The following is a 21,502-nucleotide window of genomic DNA, read 5'->3' on the forward strand; positions in this document are numbered from 1 at the left end:
CAGGAATAAGAGTTATATGAGTTTTAATATGAATTTGACGTGGAGCGCTATTGCCATCTAGTGTTAGAATATCCATGAACACGTAACCTTCATAACTATACATTTAGACGTGATATAAAGCATACTCTTTGATATTAACTATAGGAAGTGATATTTAAAGACACCAATTTATTTTCCTACTTTATTAATATGTCTTATTAAGAGTGCTGACTGTATAACATGTTTTTGTTCACCTACAGGCTGGGATTGACTGAGGATGTTCCCAGATGGTGTGATTTTCATCTCAACATGAATCTGATAGAAATGTTTGTCTAAATATATGACGTGAACCTACATCAATGTGGATCTGATAGAAATAATATCGAAATGAATGTATGGTGACGTATATATGTGTAGATTCTTATTCTTAATCTTATTCAGTAAACTCAGTTTAGTTTAAACTATTGTCCTCCGATCAGAATGGGAGTGACCCTTCTCATGCAGGCCAACCTCCTTCGGCAGCAGCAGATAAGAGTTCACACTCAGCTCAGATCGTTAGTTTTCTGTTTGTTTTTGGTTTGTGAAGTTTAGAGCTTCAGCTCTTGCTCGCTTCTCTTTGGACTTCGGTCCGAATCACTTCTTTTAAGTTTGTGCCGTAGAGACGAGTCTCTGCCAAACTTTCTTTTTCACGCACAATTTTTGGAAACATCAATTCTTTCTGGCTCAAGCAAGGTTTTTGAACTTTCTTCTCTAGAGTCTTTGCTCTTCAATTTTGAACGCCAATTCCTTAGTTTGGATTCATCGAGATGGCCAGCCGGTTAATCTGAATTGGAAATCGACGTATCAAAAGACTCTTTAATAATTTCTTTCCTGTCTTTCCTGAAAACAGACACTTTTTTCGAATGCAAAGGCGCATCCCAAGACCTCTCCTTTTTCAGCACGGTTCTCGGAAATGTCACGCCCCTTTTACCATATTGGGAATGCAGCGACTTTGGCTCCGAAGGGAGCAAAAACACTGGTATACAAACAGCAATTGCCGGTTTTCAACTTCACCAATCTGACAACGGAGAGGAACAAACACAACAACCCTTGCCACGAAGGCATGAGCACGACGTTTCAGTGTTGTAGGTATTTATTTTGCAGCCTTTTCAGATGTAATATGTGTGTAATATATGCTCATCGATTGAAGATGTAATGAAATCACAGTGTTCTGATATTCTTGATGAGATTTCAGCAGTTGGACAATTTTTTAGGTGTGTGTACGTACGTTTGCTTGTCCCTTAGTGTACCCCAGGCCAACGGTGTGTGGACTTATGACCCCTTTGGAGGTAGGTATGTCTGTGTGGTCTCTGAGACTTGTGGGGAGTCTGTCTGCCACCCAACCTCATCATGGAACCTTGGTACACTCGTTGGGATACTGGAGCTTGTTGTCTGTGTAGTCTGCTGTATGTACTCTGAAAAAAGAGACAGCAAAAATAGTAGCATGGCAATCTAACGTGATTCAGAAATGCACTGTCTTCTTGTTCATAGCTAAATAATCAGACCACTCATATCTTTCAAAATAAAGTGCCTGCTGCACACATCTTTACGTTTCTCGTGTTATTGAATAGCCTATATATATATGAGTTATATATATGGGTTAACCCGTTCTTTTGCAGTCAGTGCTATGATTAAACAACACCACCTGAGTACTGGCCGAGCTGTTTAGATCAATTATCAATACTTTAGCAATGGTACGGCTTACTACATCAATAAAAAATCACCACGTAACGAAGCAGTTTCACGCAGAGGTGGATAAGAGAGTAGAAAGAGGACAACAACAACAGTGTTAGCCGGGAAGTTAGCAGAGTCTTATAAAGCTCAGATACTGTAACAAAGCAGATTTTACATTAATTAGACTGTATCCAACCACAGTCATAAACCCGAACTTTAGCACCGTTCAAGCTTCTCACACCAATAAACAAATGCAAAGTAACAAAACCGTTTTATGCAGAAGTGGGGACACAGCAGAGTAGAGAGAGGCTAACCACAACAATGTCAGCCATTTGCAAAGTCCAATAATGCTCTGAGTCCATAAAAAGCTGATCAGGACCCCTAAAACTTACTTACATGTCTGAGGGTGGTTAACAATGCTATACCTGTAACCGCTTTAGGTGAAAGTTGATAAATAGTTTAGTACTGCTCAAATTTTGAAAAATTGCATTACTTAGCATGTTAGCCGAGGCTTACAGTTCAGCTACAAAGAGCCTTCACAGAACTAATGTATCCGTAGCAGCTAAAAAGTTGTTTTCAAACAAATTAAAAACACAATTAATGAAGCGTACTTACATGTTGTGGTTGTGAACTTCCAGAAGCATCAGAATCTCCATAGCTGCCACAGAGAGTAGGAGCTGAAACTTCTTTCCAAGTCTGTTTTTTGCTCAAGCTAACGTGCATTAGGACCTTAGCACTACTGTGCTACCACAGCCTGCGGCATATCGTGGGCGTGCCACAGAAGTTTAACGGGCGTGCAACATGAGCTGCTGGGCTTGCCACAACGAGCCAATGGGCTTAGATCAGTGATATCACACTGACAAGACATCACACTGGCAAACTTTTTTCGAGGGGGGCTAGAACCGAGCGTTACATGCAGCTAATGCGACAGCTAACAGGAGGACGTAGGAGAAGCCGCATTTCCGCAGACTTTTAATTTTTGCAAATAGATGTGCCTAAACATGCACAGGACACTTGGAAAATACACTAAAGAGCATATAAAACCAGAAAAAGCATAATATGACTCCTTTAAGGATTGGAACTTCTGGGGGTTTACCTCAGGCCTCTTCCAATGAGGATAGAGAATTCAGACACCCCCCACTTTTCACACCTATTTGTTAGTTGCTGTTGGGGGGTGCTGGGCTAAGACTCCTTTGTATAGTTCCCTCCAAAATAACTATACAGGCCTGAGTCCTTTGTCCAGCACACTTGGCTGAGGCCCAACAACACATTATCTACCACGTAATATTTCAGTCAAGTTACTCCCCAAAGTGCCTTGTGAAACACATCATCTAGTGGAAGCAACATAAAGAACACCACTGCCAACCTGTAACACACCACAATGTGACAGTGACAGAAAACTAAAGAAAGTGGGGAAAGAGTGAAACAAACAGAATCTATAGAGTTGCAGACTTGTGATTCAATATGTATCCAACACTACTAACCATCAAACCCACCACCTTGCTCACCAACACAACTTACTGCCAAACCAGACACACATCCCACAGTGTCAAAAGATCAAAAGATACTGGCACTTTGCAGAACATGGTGGACATCTCTGTCTGCTCCTCCTTTGCCTCTTCTTCAGGTTGGGTGTGGCTGGACCTGAACAAAAAGTTGGAGGAGAAACACTTTCCTGTCCACCGAGATCCTCCTGATTCAGTGGCAGCGACACTTTAGGAGCAGATATCGGCTGCTCCGACACACCTTCAGGCTCACCTGAAGCACAGTTCTCAGGGTCACCAGCAGGTGATGACCGCTCTTCACTATCTTTAGGAAAGACTTCACAGTTTAAGACAACAGATTTTGCGCACACAACAGGAGCCATGGACTCAACACAAGGAGAAACATTTTTGGTCCTGTTCACACCCTTGGACTTTAATATCCGAAACTGACATTTGACTGACAGCGACTAGGTGACCAACTTTATGGCAGTTAAAACATTGCCTGTCTGACTTCAGACGTGATGAGCTCTAGATCGCTGGCTTTGTGAGTCAATATCTGACAAAACATCTGCATGTACAGGTGTTTCACAGTTACCAGCGGATATGCTTCTGTATATTAGGGCAAGCTCTTCTGCCAAGATGGCAGATTCCTGTAAGGAAGTTACCTTCTGCTCTTCCAGGTAAACCATAGTTTGCTCTGAAACACATTTTTTAAATTCCTCCAATAGCATTAATTCACACAATGAGGTAAAGTCAGTGGCTTTTCTAGCTCTGCACCATTTATCAAAGAGCTTCCTCTTCTCCATAGCAAACTCATTAAAGGTCTGGTGAGGAGACTTCCTCAGGTTAAGGAAGCGCTGTCTAAAGGCTTCAGGTACAAGCTCATACACACTCAAAATGGCATCCTTAACCTTGTCACAGTCAAGGATGTCCTCAATTGACAAGAGTAAACCTCCAGGGCCTTACCTTTTAATTTACTCTGTAGCAACATTGTCCACACATCCTTAGGCCAACGCAAAACTGTGGCAATGCGTTCAAACATAACAAAGAAAAACTCAACTTCAGACTCTTCAAAAACAGGAACAAGAGAAATATGTTCTGTTACATCAAAGTTGATTCCATAATCTGAAGAGGAGCTCAGACAAGCAGAAAAAACAGAAGACATAGCTGCTTCAACACTACTACAAATAACACAACACCGCTTTTCTGTGTCTGTAGCTTTAAATGCAAATGAGCTGTGTCTGACCACGCCCCTCTCTGGACAAGGATGTGGATCAGGCTTTCTTGTGTCATGCCCTGTTGTTTACAATGAGAAGGCAGACTTAGGGGGCGGAACAAACACCTAGCTGTGGGAGTGTCACCCACCTGGGGGAAGTAGGCCCTTTGTGATGTCATGAAGGTAAAATCTCCAAACGGCCTGTTTGAGCACACATTTCCTGAAAAGTGGAGCAGACAAAAGATGGAGGGGATGGACTTTTCTATTAAAATTGGGGGGTTTTGTAGACGGACTAGGGACACATATTAGTGTGGTTTTTTTTTGCACAAAATCTGGTTATTTTACTGAACCTTGTAAATCAGTTTACACGTCTTTGCTGGCTCTGACACCCTTTGCTTGTTAACAAATGTATATGATTTACAAAACAGGGGGAGGCTTTCTGTGTCGTAAGACAGTGCGGTTGCACTCAACGAACTGCAGAACTGCAAATTCCTACATATTATAGCTGTCAGTTAAAAATAGCTCTAAGTAATCTGCACAAGTGCTGCCTTTCATGCCTCTGAGGCATGTTTTCTATTTTTCTTACATGAGCAGTTAAGGCATGAATCAAATAACATATTGCAAATTGCATTTCTTTAATTTTCCAGTCAGCATTTCTCTAATTGAACATGCGTCACATGAGCTCTGTTTGCCTTCACTTTCATTTTATGCAGGTGTGTTGGTTATATAAGGCTTACATGTGCTTTTAAATTCATAACCAGAGACGGCTATAACACTCATCATTGTATTCAGAGGTGACATAAATACATCAATAAATCAATCAATCAATCACAATTTGTATACCGCCAATTCATAAGTGTTCTCTTGAGACGCTTTACAAAAGAGCATATGGGATCATATACAGGAATGAGTTCTCCTTTGTATTCCCCGCATTCCTGTTGTCCACACTTCCTTGCTGCTGAGGTGGGGTCGGAGCAGGCTGGGCAAGAATGAGGACGGCGGTTGTTGTGGAAACGACACAGTTTGATGGGGTGGCTGGGCATTGGGCAGTGGATGGAACAACACAGTCTGAAGGTGGAGGCTGGTCAGCGGGCGACGGTTGAGGGAGAACAAAGTCCGATGGTGGCTGTCAAACACATAAAAAAAGAATACTCTGGTGACACTTAATGCATAACGAACAATCAACAGAACAATGGCCCTTTTAACAAAACTATTTACAAACACTATTACTAGGTCCCTCACAGGCCGTATTACGGCCTTTAAACCTAAGAACTGACTGCAAAGAGTGAGATTTAAATCTCCTTTTGGGTGGAGGACCCCTTGTCTGACTCTAAATGCAAGCATTTATTTTTCCTTCCTTAGCTGGCACAGTAAATAATCATAAATGTATTTATGTATATCAATCTTCCTACCACTAAGAATTATTGCCAACATCATTGATATACTAGAGAAGGAGATGTGCCAGAAAACTAGTAAAGAAAAAGCATAATTGGTAGATTACAGTTCCTGTTGGCAGCAATGAATCTTACAAATGTTTTTGTAAGCAAAGAAAATAAGGGGAGACTATGGCCAAGTTCAAAATTACACAAAAAAAAACATTAAAATAATTTGTAGTTAGGTTGAAGCCTCCAAGTCTTCAATGTAGAAATATACCATGCCGCATCATTATTTTGTCATCCTCAAGCTTCTATATAAATAAGCAACTTAGATAACATAAATGTACCTGAGATAAAAAGCTTTAAGGAGCGTTAACTATTCTCCCCCATAAAGCTTAACAAAACACAGTATGGCAGGATACCCCTAAGATGTTTAAGAGACCGATTTAAGCCCTCCAGGCAGACAGGTATGTTTAAATGTGAGCACTGCTCTCACGCCATATATAAAAAGAAAAACGTTTTTTGGCTTCATTTGTGTATTTTAAGTCATCTGCAGAGTGTCAACAAATGCTGAGGCTTGCTCTGGAGAGTTAAATGTTTTAACAGTGTTATTCACCGTGATCCTGAGTGAAGCGGGGTAGATCATGGCGTAGCGGGCCCCGTCTATGTTCTGGAGCTTCTTCCTCACTTGGTCGTACTCGCGTCGTCTTTTCTGTGTCGCCGCAGAAAAATCAGGAAAGAAATGGATCCGTGTACCGTCGAGTCGGACGTCCTTGAGATGTCTGGCTGCATCCATCACTCTTTGGTGATCACTGAAGTTGTGAAACCTCACTATCATGGCTCGAGGAAACCTTGACATCTCGGGACCCGGGAGCCTGTGTGCCCTTTCCAGCTTGACGCGGCACGCTTTGGTGTCCAGGCGAAGGACCTTTGGGATCCAGGATTCCATAAAAAGAGATACGTTAGTACCTCCAACTTCTCCGGCAGGCCCATGATCCTTAAGTTTTTATGTCGACCTCTATTTTCATAGTCGTTAAGCCGTTCAGTTAGCTCGTGTACTTTTTTTTCCATAACCACCAGACGTTGCTCAGCGCCGGTTGACATGTTTTCCACAGCTAGTATCTGCTGCTCCGCCTCATTAACTCAGTCGGTGACTTCTTTTAAACTATGGGAGATATTGGCGTTAATGTCATGTACCATCTTTTCTAGCTTCTCATCCATCATAGCGGCAATATTTGCTGTCATTGTCTCCAGAGCTTTGGTCAGCCTCGGGTCTGCCTCGGAGTTAGCATCACACGCTTTTCAAGTTTGACCAATAGATTCGCTCCGTGGTCAAGACCATTGTTTTGAGACTGTTAGGAAAGGTAAAGCCCTATTTTCCACCAAAGGAATTTGAGAGAGACTGAAAACCTGACGCGACTCAGTCAAATCTGTGCAACAGTTTACATGTTAACTTCAGAACTGTTCAATCAATTTAAAATGTTAAATAATTTCTTAAGACACACCTATTTTCTTTGGTTTTTGATACAAATTGAGCTTGACATTTTATTGTGCTCCTATTTATTGTTTTTTAATTTTATTTTACTGTTCATTTTATTCATATTCGTCCATTATATTGTGTTTTAAACCTTTCCAGCACTTTTGTCAGTTGAGGTTGTTTTAAAATAAACTTTGACCTGACTAAACTTGACATATGTTCCTCAAATATGAAGGTTACGGTAAGACCAATGCTGCAAGTGCCAAAGAGACAACTGATCCAACTAGCTCTGCTAGAGTATCAGCTGCTTCCCAGAACTGTTCTGTTTTAATTACAAGAATGTGGCAGGTATGTCAGACATGGTCGATGATAATCTCTGATTTACGGGAAGATAGATCTGAAGGTACAGTTTGTGTGACTGTAAAAATTACAACGTGTGGATGAAAAGGCGCTGAGATTGCACAGCAGCAGGTGTTTTCTGTCAGCCTGCAGGTTTTGTATATTGGATACATTTTACAGACATGTTAAAGAAACAGCAGCAGTGCTAGGAAATCAGGGACACTATGGATTGTTGGTAGCACATGCTAATGCTAAAGAGTTTTGATGAAACAAAGGTAACACTTTTTATTATGACTGAAAAACAAGATTAAACTATTCTATTCTGGATAATTGGGATGCACGTAACTTTGTTAAGAATTCAAGCATAAATGCATGTGCAATAATATTGAACGATTTATCTTGGGCAACTTTTTTCATATTCAAATGTATACATCTATACATTAACCCAAAGTTAGGCATAACAAACTGAATACCTTGGTGGAAGGAAAAAAAATAACTTTTACAATTAAGAAACATAATAATTTACAAAACATTAATTTCTCTGACTCGTGTGTATTATGAAAGTGCATATCTTGCACCCTGTCATGAATTGATATTAATCATGCCTCTATGCTTAGTCAGAAGTCAGTTTTAAAACTACAGTCAAACAATAGAAGCATTACTGCTTGCCATGTTCACAGAGCTGTGGTTTCTTCCTTGTAGATTTTATTGTTGTTACTTGGCTTTGAAAGAGCAAACCTGCCGCCGAGTAATTTACTTTGGCTCAGACTCAACTCTCTCTCCAGGAACCTATTCTAATATATTTTTTATTCTTAATAGAAAACGGGACTGAACACTTAACAACCAATGCATTATACTATTTAAGTCTCTGGTAACCCAAATCCACATGAGTCCCTCTAACTATGTAATATAGGGTCTTATTATGTACATCATAGAAAAGCCTGGCCCACACCAAAAATATATTTAAAATATAAAAAGATTTTCTAAAAATATGAAAGACCTCTACATGAGAATCATTGATTAAGGAGTTTGTTCCTATGGTGTGTGTTGTGCTGTCTTGGTCACATAGTTGCTCTCCAAACACTAACAGATTTATTCAACAACAATGAGAGTTTTGACTCTCAAAACCATAACCGCATCAAATTTCTCGCTGTCAGACGCGACTTCAGAGTAAAACAAAACGGTGGGCAGGGAGGAATTGGGACAGTTTTCGGACTTCTTGCAAAGGAGCAATCAGTGAGATGTGTAGTGAGTGAAAAGATAAAGTGACCTTACTATATGATCAGACATTAAGGAAACATGCTATGTTGCGACCAGATATACCAGATATGAGAGCAGTTATCAGGTCAACAGGTGTTGCAGCGATGGAAGCGGGCAAGAAAAGTGGTTCAGATAGAAGTGATTGTACCCGACCTAAAAAGCCTCTGCATGTTTCTAATAAGCTCCACGAGCAGAAACGTGCTCAAACTAGGATCAATATTGGAGATGTTTTTGAAAAATGGAGAGAGGTTAGAACACAGAAAGGTTTACAGACTGATGCAGAGCTGGATAAACACTGAAGCTTCAGTATCCACCACATGGTGACCTGTGTGAGCATCGACTCTAGAGAGGAGGGGGGGAGACAGCTCTCTACAATGTTTAGAATTTAGACTGCAGTATCCATTTTAAACACTAGGGGTCAGAGTTATAGCTGCAACAGAACACAATACGTGATCCTTACGGACCGAGTCTTTATGTTCAGGAATGCATGTGACCTGGACAAACAGCTTGGTTTTGATATTCTCCATTTACTCTTACTGTGTCTGAATTAATCAGCAATCATTAACTTAATGATAATAAAGTTATCACAAGGCCTGCTGCAGTCTGTAAAATTCTCCATACAGACTCTTTTAAACAGGGCTTCGTTATAGCCAAACACTGAATATACAGCGCCCGCTAAATGCAGGCTTCCCTTTTAACTTATATGAATGAGGGGTTTCAGAGGGTAGCAGGAGTGGCCTGGGCACTACTACCTGTGATGACGGGTACTGATTTGGTAAAAATGCAGTATGTAGTATGCAAACAAAAGAGAGATCGGCAGTCTGCCAACAATACGCCGTATGTGTACTGATATTGAAAAAATCTACAGTGTGCATCAGATTTGTTTCCAAAAATGCAAAGCGCCATGTCCGAGGTTGAAATGACGGACAGCAACGGCCATCGTAACAGGGGAAATAATCACAATCAGACCAAACCACAAGAAGATAACACCAATTATCTTTTTTTGATTCTCAAAATCATGCAAATCTCATGATCTTGAGATTTGTCAGCTTTTTTCAGCAATAGTAGTATCCAGTAGGCGATTTCAAAAAAACCTCAGTCTTGTTGTGCTCTTTCCATGTGCTAGGAGGTGGCATGTGGTTTGTGCTGGGAAGGTTGTCAGCTGATACCTACTCAGCTGAGTAAGGCCTTCTGAAAGGCATATACACTCATCGACCCCCTTTGGCCGTCAGACCTGTCTTAATTCTTCGTGGAATAGATTCAACAAGGTGTTGAAAACATTCCTCAGAGATTTTGGTCAATATTAACCTTGACCTCTGTCATCAACAAGGCATTTTTCGCCCAGAGAACGGCTGCTCACTGGATATTTTCTCTTTTTCAGACCACTTTCTGAAATACTCAAACTTGCCCATCTGGAACCAACAACCACGCCACGTTCGAAGTCACCAAATTCACCTCGTTCCCCATTCTGATGCTCAGTTTGAAATTCAGCAGATCGTCTTGGCCATGTCTACATTCCTAGCAGAGACTGAAGACAGCAAGTGCCTTGCCAAACATGTTTTTCTTTAGCATGCCAAGCATTTACTGGAAGATGTTTTTAACAAGGCATTTAAAAAAAAAAAAAAAAAAGTGCTGACAATAATGAATCAAATCCTTGTAGTTCTGAAGGCAGCTTTTTGTTCTGCAACAAAGTGTTCACACCTTTTAGCTTGCAGCAGCGCCTGTGTCAGGCCTGCAGAGGTATAAAAAGCTGCAGGTGGATGTGAGCTTCAGAGGATCCGAGGCAGAGACGAGTCTGAGCATCATGGCCTTCACACTGGTGCTCCTGCTGCAGCTGCTCCTGGTCTCACTGACATCTGCCTCTCATCACATGGGGGGAACCGCGACCTACACCTACAGAGGAAAAACCCCTGATGGGAAATATATTGTAAGTGAAACAACTTCCAATGAAATTCAACTTGCATAAATGATCGTGTGCCAATTCACGAGTTTTAAATATCTATCTACTAACTGTATTATGTATTTTTTTCTTTTGACTATCTTTTCAATCAACCTTGCCTTAATTATTTTTTACATTCTTTTTGTCACCCATTTATGAGTGCAGTACAAATAAAGCTTTAGATGATGAAGCTGTTCTGTGGTTGTCACATTACAGAGACTGAAACTTGAATTACTTTTGCAAAGATGAACACCCTCCTGATACTAATTTTGACCGCATGCTGTATGTTTCAAAATATAGATGAATGCCTATTTTAAAATTTATTTTTAATTTAATTTCTATGACAACCAACCACTTCTCAAGGGTAGAAACCTGAGACATATTCAGGTTATTTTTTGTTAATGCTGGGGAATTATTGAACATGACTTAGAGAGTATCAAGTTTGAGAAGAGGACATTTTTGGGTTAGATGTCAAATCATATGGATTTCTTTGGCTAAATGGTCAAACTGTTTTTGATTTCTCCTTTCATTACTTCAACAAGTCCACTGAAACCTTAAAAGATGCTTTTAATTTGATAGTCAATCCAAAATGCTTACCATGAAATTCAATGTATAAGACGTACGTTAAAGGCCTATTTTTTAATCTAATAAGTTTTCTGCATCTTATACACCGGTGCGACCTATACACCAGTATAAAATGCCGACACGCTGTCATTACCGAGAGTGCAGCCGCCACCATCACACACCACATCACAACTTTCAGCCGAATGTGTCTGTGGTTGTTGTAGTTATAACATGTTGAAGACGGAAAGTGAGAAAGTGACTTCTATAAATTAATTGCATTGCAAAGATATATTCAATGTTTTTTGTTGTTGTTTTTTTCTGATTTAATATAAAAAAAAGAACAACCATCTCAAAACGCAGAATTGCTCTATTCCACAGGTGGACTTTCACAACCGGGACACCTACGACCGCTGTTCCTACTCACACTACTGGTCTTGTTACCAGGGTCAGTGTGGCTCTAAAGCCAATAGACAGCATGGGGTAATAGACAACAGCACCAATGCTCCGTCTAACGAAAAACTTTGGTGTGAAACTGAAACAGTTGATACGAGATACATTTCCAGTGACAAACCTTTTCAATTGAGGTGAGCATTTTCATCATATAAGCATTGTTGCTGCAGGATATGTACTTAGTCATTTTTTATTCCAGTTTAATCATCATGATAAATTAAAAACAATCCAGAATGTAAATAATATTGAATGTGAAAGTGAATAGCAGTAAAAACTGTGAGGTGCTTGTATAGTGGCAACCTCTGGACAATATACAGAAGGAGATAATTACAGTGAAAAATAAGTGATGGGTACTTAAGTACTAATTTAGCATCCATATATATATATATACATATATACTGTACATTCTATATATTTATTATATTATTATACTAGTCTGTATTATATAACACTTCATTATACTACACTATATTGGTCATACTGCACTATATTATATTATATTATACTACATTATATTATATAACTACACTCTGCATCTTGCTGCTATTTATCACACAGAGTCACTTTAATCACAGTCACTTTATCTTGTCATTCTCTGTAAATACTGTCTCAATTCTCAATTCCCCCCTGCTAACTTCATTCATTCATTCATTCATTTTGTACTTGTATATACCCCTTGTTTTTTATTTTTTATTTTATTTTTTATTTTTTTTTTATTTTTTTTATTCCTATTTTTATTTTTTTTTTATTTTATTTTTATTTATTCTGTTTAATGTGTATTTTGTATTTTCGAGCTTCTTGTCTGTGCTGCTGTAACACCCGAATTTCCCCTCTGGGGATCAATAAAGTATTATCCTATCCTATCCTATCCTATCCTATCCTAATTGTTGCTGTATTATAGAATCATTTCAGTACTTGCGCGCCGGCGCCAGTTTTGTTACAGGCTTTAATATTTCAACTTAGTGCAATACTGCCTACTGCTTACTAACCCGACTGTTAGTATGCCGTTAGCAATGTACTTGACTACGGGGCATGTGATGAACTTCCAGTCCGAGCTAGGTTAGATAAGGTAGCATCAAGCTAGCTCCATCGTCGGTTATATGTTGTTATAAGCACATATTTTATATGTTGTTTGCAACAAATAAAATGTATTTCAGTATGGTTACTTTGATTTCTGATCTATGTCACTTTATTTTTCTGAGGAAAATATTGTAAAAAAAAAAAAAAAAAAAGAGGACACATATTGGCAGTATTTGAGTGTTTAGAATATTGTAAATGCTCATCCCTATTTTCAACCAATAGTTCTGACATTATAAACCAGACTGTCCTGCCTAGCAGCAATGCCTCTAAATACTTATCTACTGATCCATGAAATAAAGACAGTACTTAAGAAGTGTTTTTCCTCACACTTTCCAGGGCAGCTAGCTGTTGTTGGATTTCCGCGCGTAATGCAGGTGCTTCAAATTGGAGGCTTCTGACTTCTGTGGATTTGGGAACCAGATCTGACACGAAAGAACCCAACAGATCACCGGACATCGCCATCCTACCTGTCCTAAGGTGAGTCCCCTGCTCTGAGCATGAAAGGTTGAGGCCCTTTCATCTATTTTGATAGTTATATGTTGAAAATGGCTATTTCTGGCAACTCCAAAAGTAAATAAAAACACAAACTGTAGCAGCCATCTAGCAGTGACAGTTCACAATAGCAATGTTATGACTCGGCATGAGAGTACGACCCAATAGCAAAACTCCAGACTCAGAGGCACAATCCAAACAGTCTTTAATGTGCAACAAAAAAACACAATGCCAAAAGTGCATTGGGAGCTCGAAAAAACAAAATCCACAACGTAGAGGCTTCCACGGGTAAGCGGGCAGGTACGAGCACAAAACACCAGGTACTGAGGCAGAGAAGCACAAAGGTAGATGTTAGCAAAAAACACTCAAAGTTCACACCGAACGATTCTCAGAGAAGTAGGCCAAAACGAGGTAAATACCACAGAGGGATTATAGTATACTCAGGCGACGAGTGGTGAAAGGACCAGAGTGGATGAAGGATGATAGGAGATGAGGATGATTGATTGCACCTGGGCTGCCTGGGGCGAAAACTACGCTCACCAGCACTCACACACACCTGACACACAGGGGAGGAGAAACAGAGGGTTGAGACAAACAGAGGAAAACAAACAACAAACATGAGGAAGGGAGGGGCTGCAAGCAACAAGCAAACAAAGACTACCACAATTACACTGATTGCTTCATGAAAAAAAGATTTAAACAAATGCAATCAAATAATTTAAAAATGAAATACTTATATGAAAAAGGTCAGCTTTAAAATGATTTATGAATTACGATGGTTCAGAAAACATGCAGAGTTTACAATATTTTTTTCAGTCAGAAAGATGTAAAAGATTTTACTACCTGGGATGATTTAACAAAACTTATAGAAAAAAGCTAATTTCTGTTGCCCCCTAGTGGTACACAGAACAAACAAAAAGAAAACCATGCGTAGCTAAGAAAAATGAATCCTTTTCATCATTAACAACAATAAAATTATTCTTGATCCTGCATGTATCAGAAATCCATGTTTTACTTTTACATTTTTGCAAATTAGTCTGTTACTATTCTTTTGTGCTGTCTGTTGAAGAGTTCCTCAGAACTGCACACGGACCTACAAGCTGACTACCTTTGATCCAGACGGTGACAAAGTTCGATGCCGTTACGGAAAACACAAAAATACAGAATGCGGCACATGTGACCAACCTTCAGGCTTCCACTTAAATCCGGTTAGTTTTAAAAGCCATATCCTTATTCGTAGTACAAAACTGTACTGATGCTGGGCTTCACCTAAATCCTGAATGTTCACATTATTAGGACTCCTGCACGTTACAATACAACAGCGCCAGTTATAACTACAAAAGTTACGTGTTTGAGATGGTGGTGGAGGACTTTCCACGAGGGCACATCACTCTTCGATACTCCGACGGATCTAAATCCTCCAAGAGTCCAGCATTGATGAGGAAAAAGAGAGCACAGTTTAATACAACAGCAGTTCAAACCACTCCAGCTTCTCTCAGTAAACTTCCCCTACATTTCTCCTTCCTTGGTAAGTCAGATCTAACTTGTATAAATAATTGTCTGACTGTGATTTTCAAGAATAACTTAATAAAAACAACTTACTAATCCTATTTTGCCACTCACTTACTAAAAACAAATGTGTACAGTAGAAATAGATGATCTGTCCAATAACAAATTACATAGCAACCATTATTACAGTAATGTAACAGAAAAAAACTATTTGGATTCTTTGACTACTCTCCCCCATTAATAACAAAAACGAACATTAGAAAATAGTGTTTCAATTTTTCAAAGAACAGTACGACATTTTAACAATCTGAGAGCTTGTTAGGAGAAAGTACCTTCATATAGGTCAAGCAGTACAATAAAAGCGTCCCAAGCAGAGACAAACGTTTAGCCTGCTTTTTCAATGAGCTCTCTAAAGTACAGGCTCTATGCTTTCTCTCAGGTTATCAGCCATCCGTCTTAACTCATTGATAAGAAAATTAACAGCTATGATTAAGGGTTAACGGACGTTTGCCCAGCTCTGCTATTAAATAAACAACCATCTTTTCTCCTTTTTCTCCAGTGGACAAACCCGTTCCCTCATGTCAGCCAGGACAATACTTGCCTGAGTTTGTAAGCCCAACACCTGAAAACGGAGCACACATTCATGCAGAGGTCAACATGGAGGTGGAGATCAGAGTCAAAGCACAATCGTCATTTTCAAAGTAAGTGAAACTACGCAGCAAAACATTCTCATCATATTGACACGTAAAAAAAACCTGGGAATGTTTGAATTCTTTGTTTTCATGCAGAATACAGGACATCATCTTCAGCGGGCCACTGAATACCACAAAGCATAGGACCACCCATAACGAGTTTGTCATTACATGGACACCAACTTCAGACCACCTGGGAAATCATTACGTCATCTGCTTTGCTGTAGAATCAGTGAGCGGGTAAGTGTGTTCAGCTTATTTACTTTTAATGACTGTATTAGAGGGCATATTCATCATTTTAAACAAATGTTCATATATTTTTAGAAATGATACGCCCTGATGTTACAATTCACTTATCAGACGCTTTTATCCAAAGCGACGTACAACACTAATCCATTCAGCAATGCGGGTTAAGTGTCTTGCCCAAGGACACATCAGACATGTTGCTCAGCTGGGGATCGAACCCTCAACCTTTTGGTCGAGAGGTGACGACTCTACCAACTGAGCCACAGCCGCCCATATGATATGATGCAATAGAATACAAAACATTTAAAGTGTGAAATGATATACCATATGATGGGATGTGAAATTATAGGATGACAAAATATGATAAGAGGATACCATACCATACAAATGATAATATAAAGAATGTTACGATTTGTTCAGGTATGATGTCACACGTTATGATACAATCAGTGGGGTGCGATAGAACAGGAGCTACAACATGATGGAGAGCTTGGTGATGGTTTTGGGTTGGCGCTTTTGATCAGTGCAGGACTCAGATGAAAAATCAGGTACAAAGAGTTAATTAAGTGTTCTTTCATAATTTTCAGGTCTTATGTCTATCAGTCAGACATGAGGTGTGTAGTTGTGGACGTTGGAAAGAAGCAAGGTGAGTCTAATTGTAACTTCAGCGTAAACATTTCGTAGTAGGTTAAGGCCATTTCCACATGCCTAAAGCTTTGTTAAAGTATTGGCTTCAAGCATCTTATACATTACAGTAAAAAAAAAATAGCTATGGGGTTGTTGTCCTTATCGCAGCAGCCCAAGCTTACTTTTTCACATTTCCAAACAAAAGTCCATCATAATACAAATAAAAATCGAATAGAAGACATACCAAAGTAACAAGGAAAAACAAAAGCAAAGGCGAACGACCAAAAATGGAGAGAGCAGGTCCAGGGGCAGCTGGGAGTCCAACCAGGCGAGCAGAGCAGACCGAGAGGCCGACCAGGTACGTTGAGCAGTTCCAAAGGCTTACCCGGCAAACTCAGGAACAGGCAAAGTTAGGACCTCAGACATGGTACCAGAAACATTGGTCCTCTGGGTCGAAGACATTGGACCAGTGAGAGGAGGAACCAGGACAGCCAGGCACCCACAGGACCACCTAGGAGGAACCAGGAATCAAGGTGGAACCTGGGTGTACCTCCCTCTCTGCAACAGGGGGTTTAAAGCGCTCAGCTGAGTAAAGGGGGCAAACAAAGCTCTGTCGGAAAACATGGGGCAGAAGGAGCTCTGCAAGGACAGGCAGCAGGCAGCTCTGGAAAGCCAGGAGGTCAAGGCTCTGGGAAGACGGGAGGCTTGTCCACAGGCCAGGTCAAGTACAAAGGCAACTGAAGCGCTGTATCCGTGAGCCCCAGTGACCATGGCAAGTCGGGGTTCCAGACAAGGGAGATTAAGAAGACTCAAAATCATAAAAATCTGCTGGGTCCATTTTGGTCAGTTCATTCTCTCACCAAAAATTGTCCAAACAAAAAAATCTATGAAATTGGTGAAACAAGGAACCATGAGGAAACAGCATAGAACATGAGTAGACAGACGTTTGAACTGACTCAGCAGGTAAGAGACTAAATACAGGGGGCAATCAAACACAGGTGAGACTAACAAGACACAGCTGAGAACAATGGGGGCAATCAAAAAGGTAGGGAAACCACATAAAGTAACATTGGAGGTGATACAAAAAGGCAAGAACAACAAAGTAAAACAAGACACACTTAAAACTAGACCCATGAAAGTGAACAGGAAACAAAAACATGAGAATACAACTAGGCCCGTTGGAAAGAAGCAAGGTGAGTCTATTGAGGCTATTTATAACAAATGCCTAACACTTTGTTAAACTACAGTTCGCAGCTTAATTCATATGCTTTAATTAAATGAAAAGAATGCATTTCTATTTCTTGTTCAAGTTGAAGCCAATGTGATCTGCAGTCAGTCCACCATGAGAGTGGAGATTGAGAAATCTTCATTCCCCCGACTCAGCGAGGATGATTTACGGCTCACTGACCCCTCAAACGTCCTCTGCAGCCTGAAGACTCATTCCAACAGCACTCATGTCATCGGCATCATCCCTCTCAACTCTTGTGGCACCCAGATCGAGGTAATACAGAGTCATATGCTTCATTTGTTAGATGTTGCTTTTCTTTCTCATAAACAGCAACTGAATATACAACCTCTAACTCTGCAGGAAGATGAGGAATTCCTTAAGTTCAAGAATGTAATCACCACGTTTGAGAACAACAGCAACAACCTGATCACCAGAAAAAACCTGCTGGAGGTTCAGTTCTACTGTCAGTATCCCAAACGAGGGAACGTGACTCAGAGCTTCACATCACACAGGAATGTAACCACTGTGTGGGAGAAAGGCTTCGGCAAGTTCACGTACCAGTTTGAGTTCTATCCCAACGTTCAGTTCCAGACCATGATCGACCCGCACTATTACCCTCTGGAGTACGACTTAGGGAGCCGCATCTACATGCAGATCGAGGCCACGTCTTCACTCAACAACACCGAGCTGTTTGTGGAGTCCTGCAGCGCTGCACCGTATGACAACCCCAACTACATGCCAGTCTACCCTATCATCCAGAATGGGTAAGTGTGCTTATGACCCCGACTAGAAACAGGATTCAACACGGAATTTAAAAAGAGTTGTTTGACTTTACATGCCATTTGTGACTAAGTTTCCCAGAGATATAATGGGCTCCATCTCTCCATCTTTTTAAGACAATGGATGGATAGGTGGACATTTTATATTTGTATGTTTCCTCTCCACTCACCAATGCAATATGACTGCCCGAATTCAAAGAATTACAATGGAATATTCTCCCAAGGCCTTTTAGGTAATTTTGAAAATACAAATACACTACACTGAGGGACCAAATAGGTAATTGGTCTATAAAATGCTTCTATAGTCTTTCGACCACTCAAAGCGCTTAACACTACATGTCATTTACTCATCAACACACATTTTCATACACAGATGGCACAGGATATACCAAGTGCCTTTAAGTACTAAGCCTGCACACTGAGAAGAATGTGCATAATATTGTTCTAAGTTCAAATAATGATAATAATTGTGATAAACAAACAAAAGATAAAGAGTGCATGTTAACTATAAAGCATAGTTTTGATTTCTATCTGATGTTCTTAATGATTTACACAATACCTGTGTTTGAAACACATCCCTCTTGAATTTAATAGATACTTTTTTTCACAACTTAATTAGCATCAATTGATCTGACAGTACATGATAACTACCTTTAACTTAATCTGACTGCATCAAAATGGTGTGAAGGCATGACCATTATACCCAGGTCAACATCCAGCATGTAAAAATGTACACATGCTGAGTAACAAAGCATTGCTTACAGACTCCATAACGATATAATCGCGATTAACTGCGCAGACCTACTAAGTACTTGTCTAGTATGCAGTACTACTAAGTCACATTCACTAAACCTTCCAGAGTAATTTGGCGTTATATTTCTTGCAGAGGACAATGAACCCTAAATTGAAATCCTGGATAGGAACCAGGAAAAAAAGTCACTGTCACCTCCCCAAAAAATGTCGATCATTGTTAGTTAAAGACAACATTTGACATTACACAAAAAGGACACAAAAAATATGTCTTTTTTTTTCATTCATGCTCTCAACTGTTCTGGCTGTACTCATTCATTGCCATCTTTGTTATTTAACCTTTTTTCCAGTATTTCCATGACAGAGACAATGATAATATGTGCCTGTAAGGGCTTCCATTTCCTGATAAAAAAATATTAGAAAGGTTATATTATAATGTTAATTATTTACTCTCAATAGGTGCGTAATGGACTCGACTGTTATCATCCACTCCCCTGACCACCAGAGACAGTTCAAGTTCAGCATGGAGGCCTTCAAATTCATTGGATTACATAACCAGGTGACGAATGCATTTTTATGTAATAATTGTCCCACATAAATTGAACATGTATTATTATTGGTTTTATAAAATGTGGAATCAGGCTAAGTAAGTGTCCCAAGCAACGTTAAGCAGATAAGGGACCATAAGAGTTTTCTTTTTGTGTCTTCTTCTCAGGTAACCTGTTAAAACAGTTTTTCTGCCCTCATAATGACAGCATGTCTTGTTGTATTCAGGTGTACATCAGCTGCTCAGTCCTGATGTGTCAGGCAGGAGAACCCAACACCAGGTGCTCACAGGGATGCAAGACAATGAATCAAGGCGCTAACAGGCGTAAGAGAGAGACTGTCAGCCAGACTTCATCCCACTTTGTCTCCCAGGGTCCCCTGCGCATGAGGAGGTCAGCAGAGAGAGCAGAAAGCCCAGGTAAGAAAACAGGACTTGCTTTGTTTACAGCACACCTTAAATTTTTCAAACCCAGGTACACTTTGATGAGGTCAAAATAAAATCTTTCACTTTTTTCCTCCAGTGATGAACCTGAATCTGAACCTGGTTTTCATCGCTGGATGTCTTGTTGCAGCCGTTGGCATGATCAGTGGAGTGGCTGTGTACAAAGCCAAAATATCAAGGGTCAAATACCAGCCTCTGCCCACATTTGAGGATTAAGACAGCTGCATGTGCATCTCTATTAATTACACAGGAATATAGTTATTGGGATTTTTTCTGGTAAGGGATATGGGGTCTTGTTGTGTCTTATTATGTACACTTCAAAAATAAGTAATTTTTTACTGATACTCATTCCGCCACATGGTATAGTCCACTGGTTCCCAATCTGGGGGTCGCAAGATTCTTTCCAAAAACTTCTCAAAATGGAAAATGGTTTAAAATTGCATATTTTACCCATTATTATGAAAATACATACAAATAAGTAGTTGCTTACAACAAATTACAAAAATAGTATGATGGTGTTTGGGCTATTGTGTGGTGTTCTAATGCCAATGTTTGGATATGACTTATAGTGTGTGTGGCTGTGTGCAATGTTAAATGTTTTAACCAACTTCAGGGACAATGGGGGTCCCCAGTCTATAGCACCGTTATATTGGGGGTCACGAGCTGAAAAGTTTGGGAACCCCTGGTACGGTCTACAACTTTTGAATTCAATAGGTGATCCATGGAAGAAATTCCGATATTTAGAATGATTGATCATGATGATAATCAATAATAAAACTATTTCCTCACACATGTATGTCTCTCCCTCATCAGTTTCACCTCCGTCGTGTTTGTCACACCTGTGTCCCATCACTCCAGGTTTATTTAGTGTCTTTATGCTTTACCTTCTGTGTCAGTTCATCGTCAGAATGTCCCTGTTGTCCATATATTCCTAGTGTTTCCTCAGTTTTTTCTCCTCTTGTATATGTTAGTGGACTTCAGTTGGGCTTTGTTTTTTTGATCTGGAAAAAGTAAGCTTTTGTGTTATTGCCTTTTGGTCTTTTTGTTTGAAAAATGATTTGTATTAGTTCTGCACATAGGTTCCAGTTCCTTTTGATTTGAATATTAGCACAATTTCTTACTTTTACTGGTGCAGTCTCAGTGCTGTGCTGACTTATAAGGTGACACATAAGGTGCTGTGCTGACTCAAAATCCTGAAATCAACTCTGTGTTGACTGTGGGGCTCTGACAAATAAAAAGATACAAACGTTAAAGTATTAAAAACAGGTAATAAAATCTTAAAGTGGAACCTGAAGCTGACAGGAAGCCAGTAGA

At 39.9% G+C, this 21,502-nt stretch overlaps 1 protein-coding gene across 1 annotated transcript; it reads left to right on the plus strand.

Moving 5' to 3' along the window:
* Positions 1-10,612: 10,612 nt before the first annotated feature.
* Positions 10,613-20,561, plus strand: LOC132977946 (CUB and zona pellucida-like domain-containing protein 1). The gene is made up of 13 exons (XM_061042919.1): positions 10,613-10,771; positions 11,726-11,931; positions 13,214-13,354; positions 14,439-14,577; positions 14,666-14,897; positions 15,438-15,579; positions 15,667-15,810; positions 16,404-16,462; positions 17,754-17,944; positions 18,032-18,435; positions 19,660-19,759; positions 19,975-20,164; positions 20,268-20,561. The coding sequence occupies exons 1-13, from the start codon at positions 10,649-10,651 to the stop codon at positions 20,402-20,404; spliced, it is 2,208 nt and encodes a 735-aa protein (XP_060898902.1). The 5' UTR covers positions 10,613-10,648; the 3' UTR covers positions 20,405-20,561.
* The last annotated feature ends 941 nt before the right edge of the window (positions 20,562-21,502 follow it).

This window comes from Labrus mixtus, chromosome 1 (assembly GCF_963584025.1).
Source record: "Labrus mixtus chromosome 1, fLabMix1.1, whole genome shotgun sequence".
NCBI lineage: Eukaryota > Metazoa > Chordata > Actinopteri > Labriformes > Labridae > Labrus > Labrus mixtus.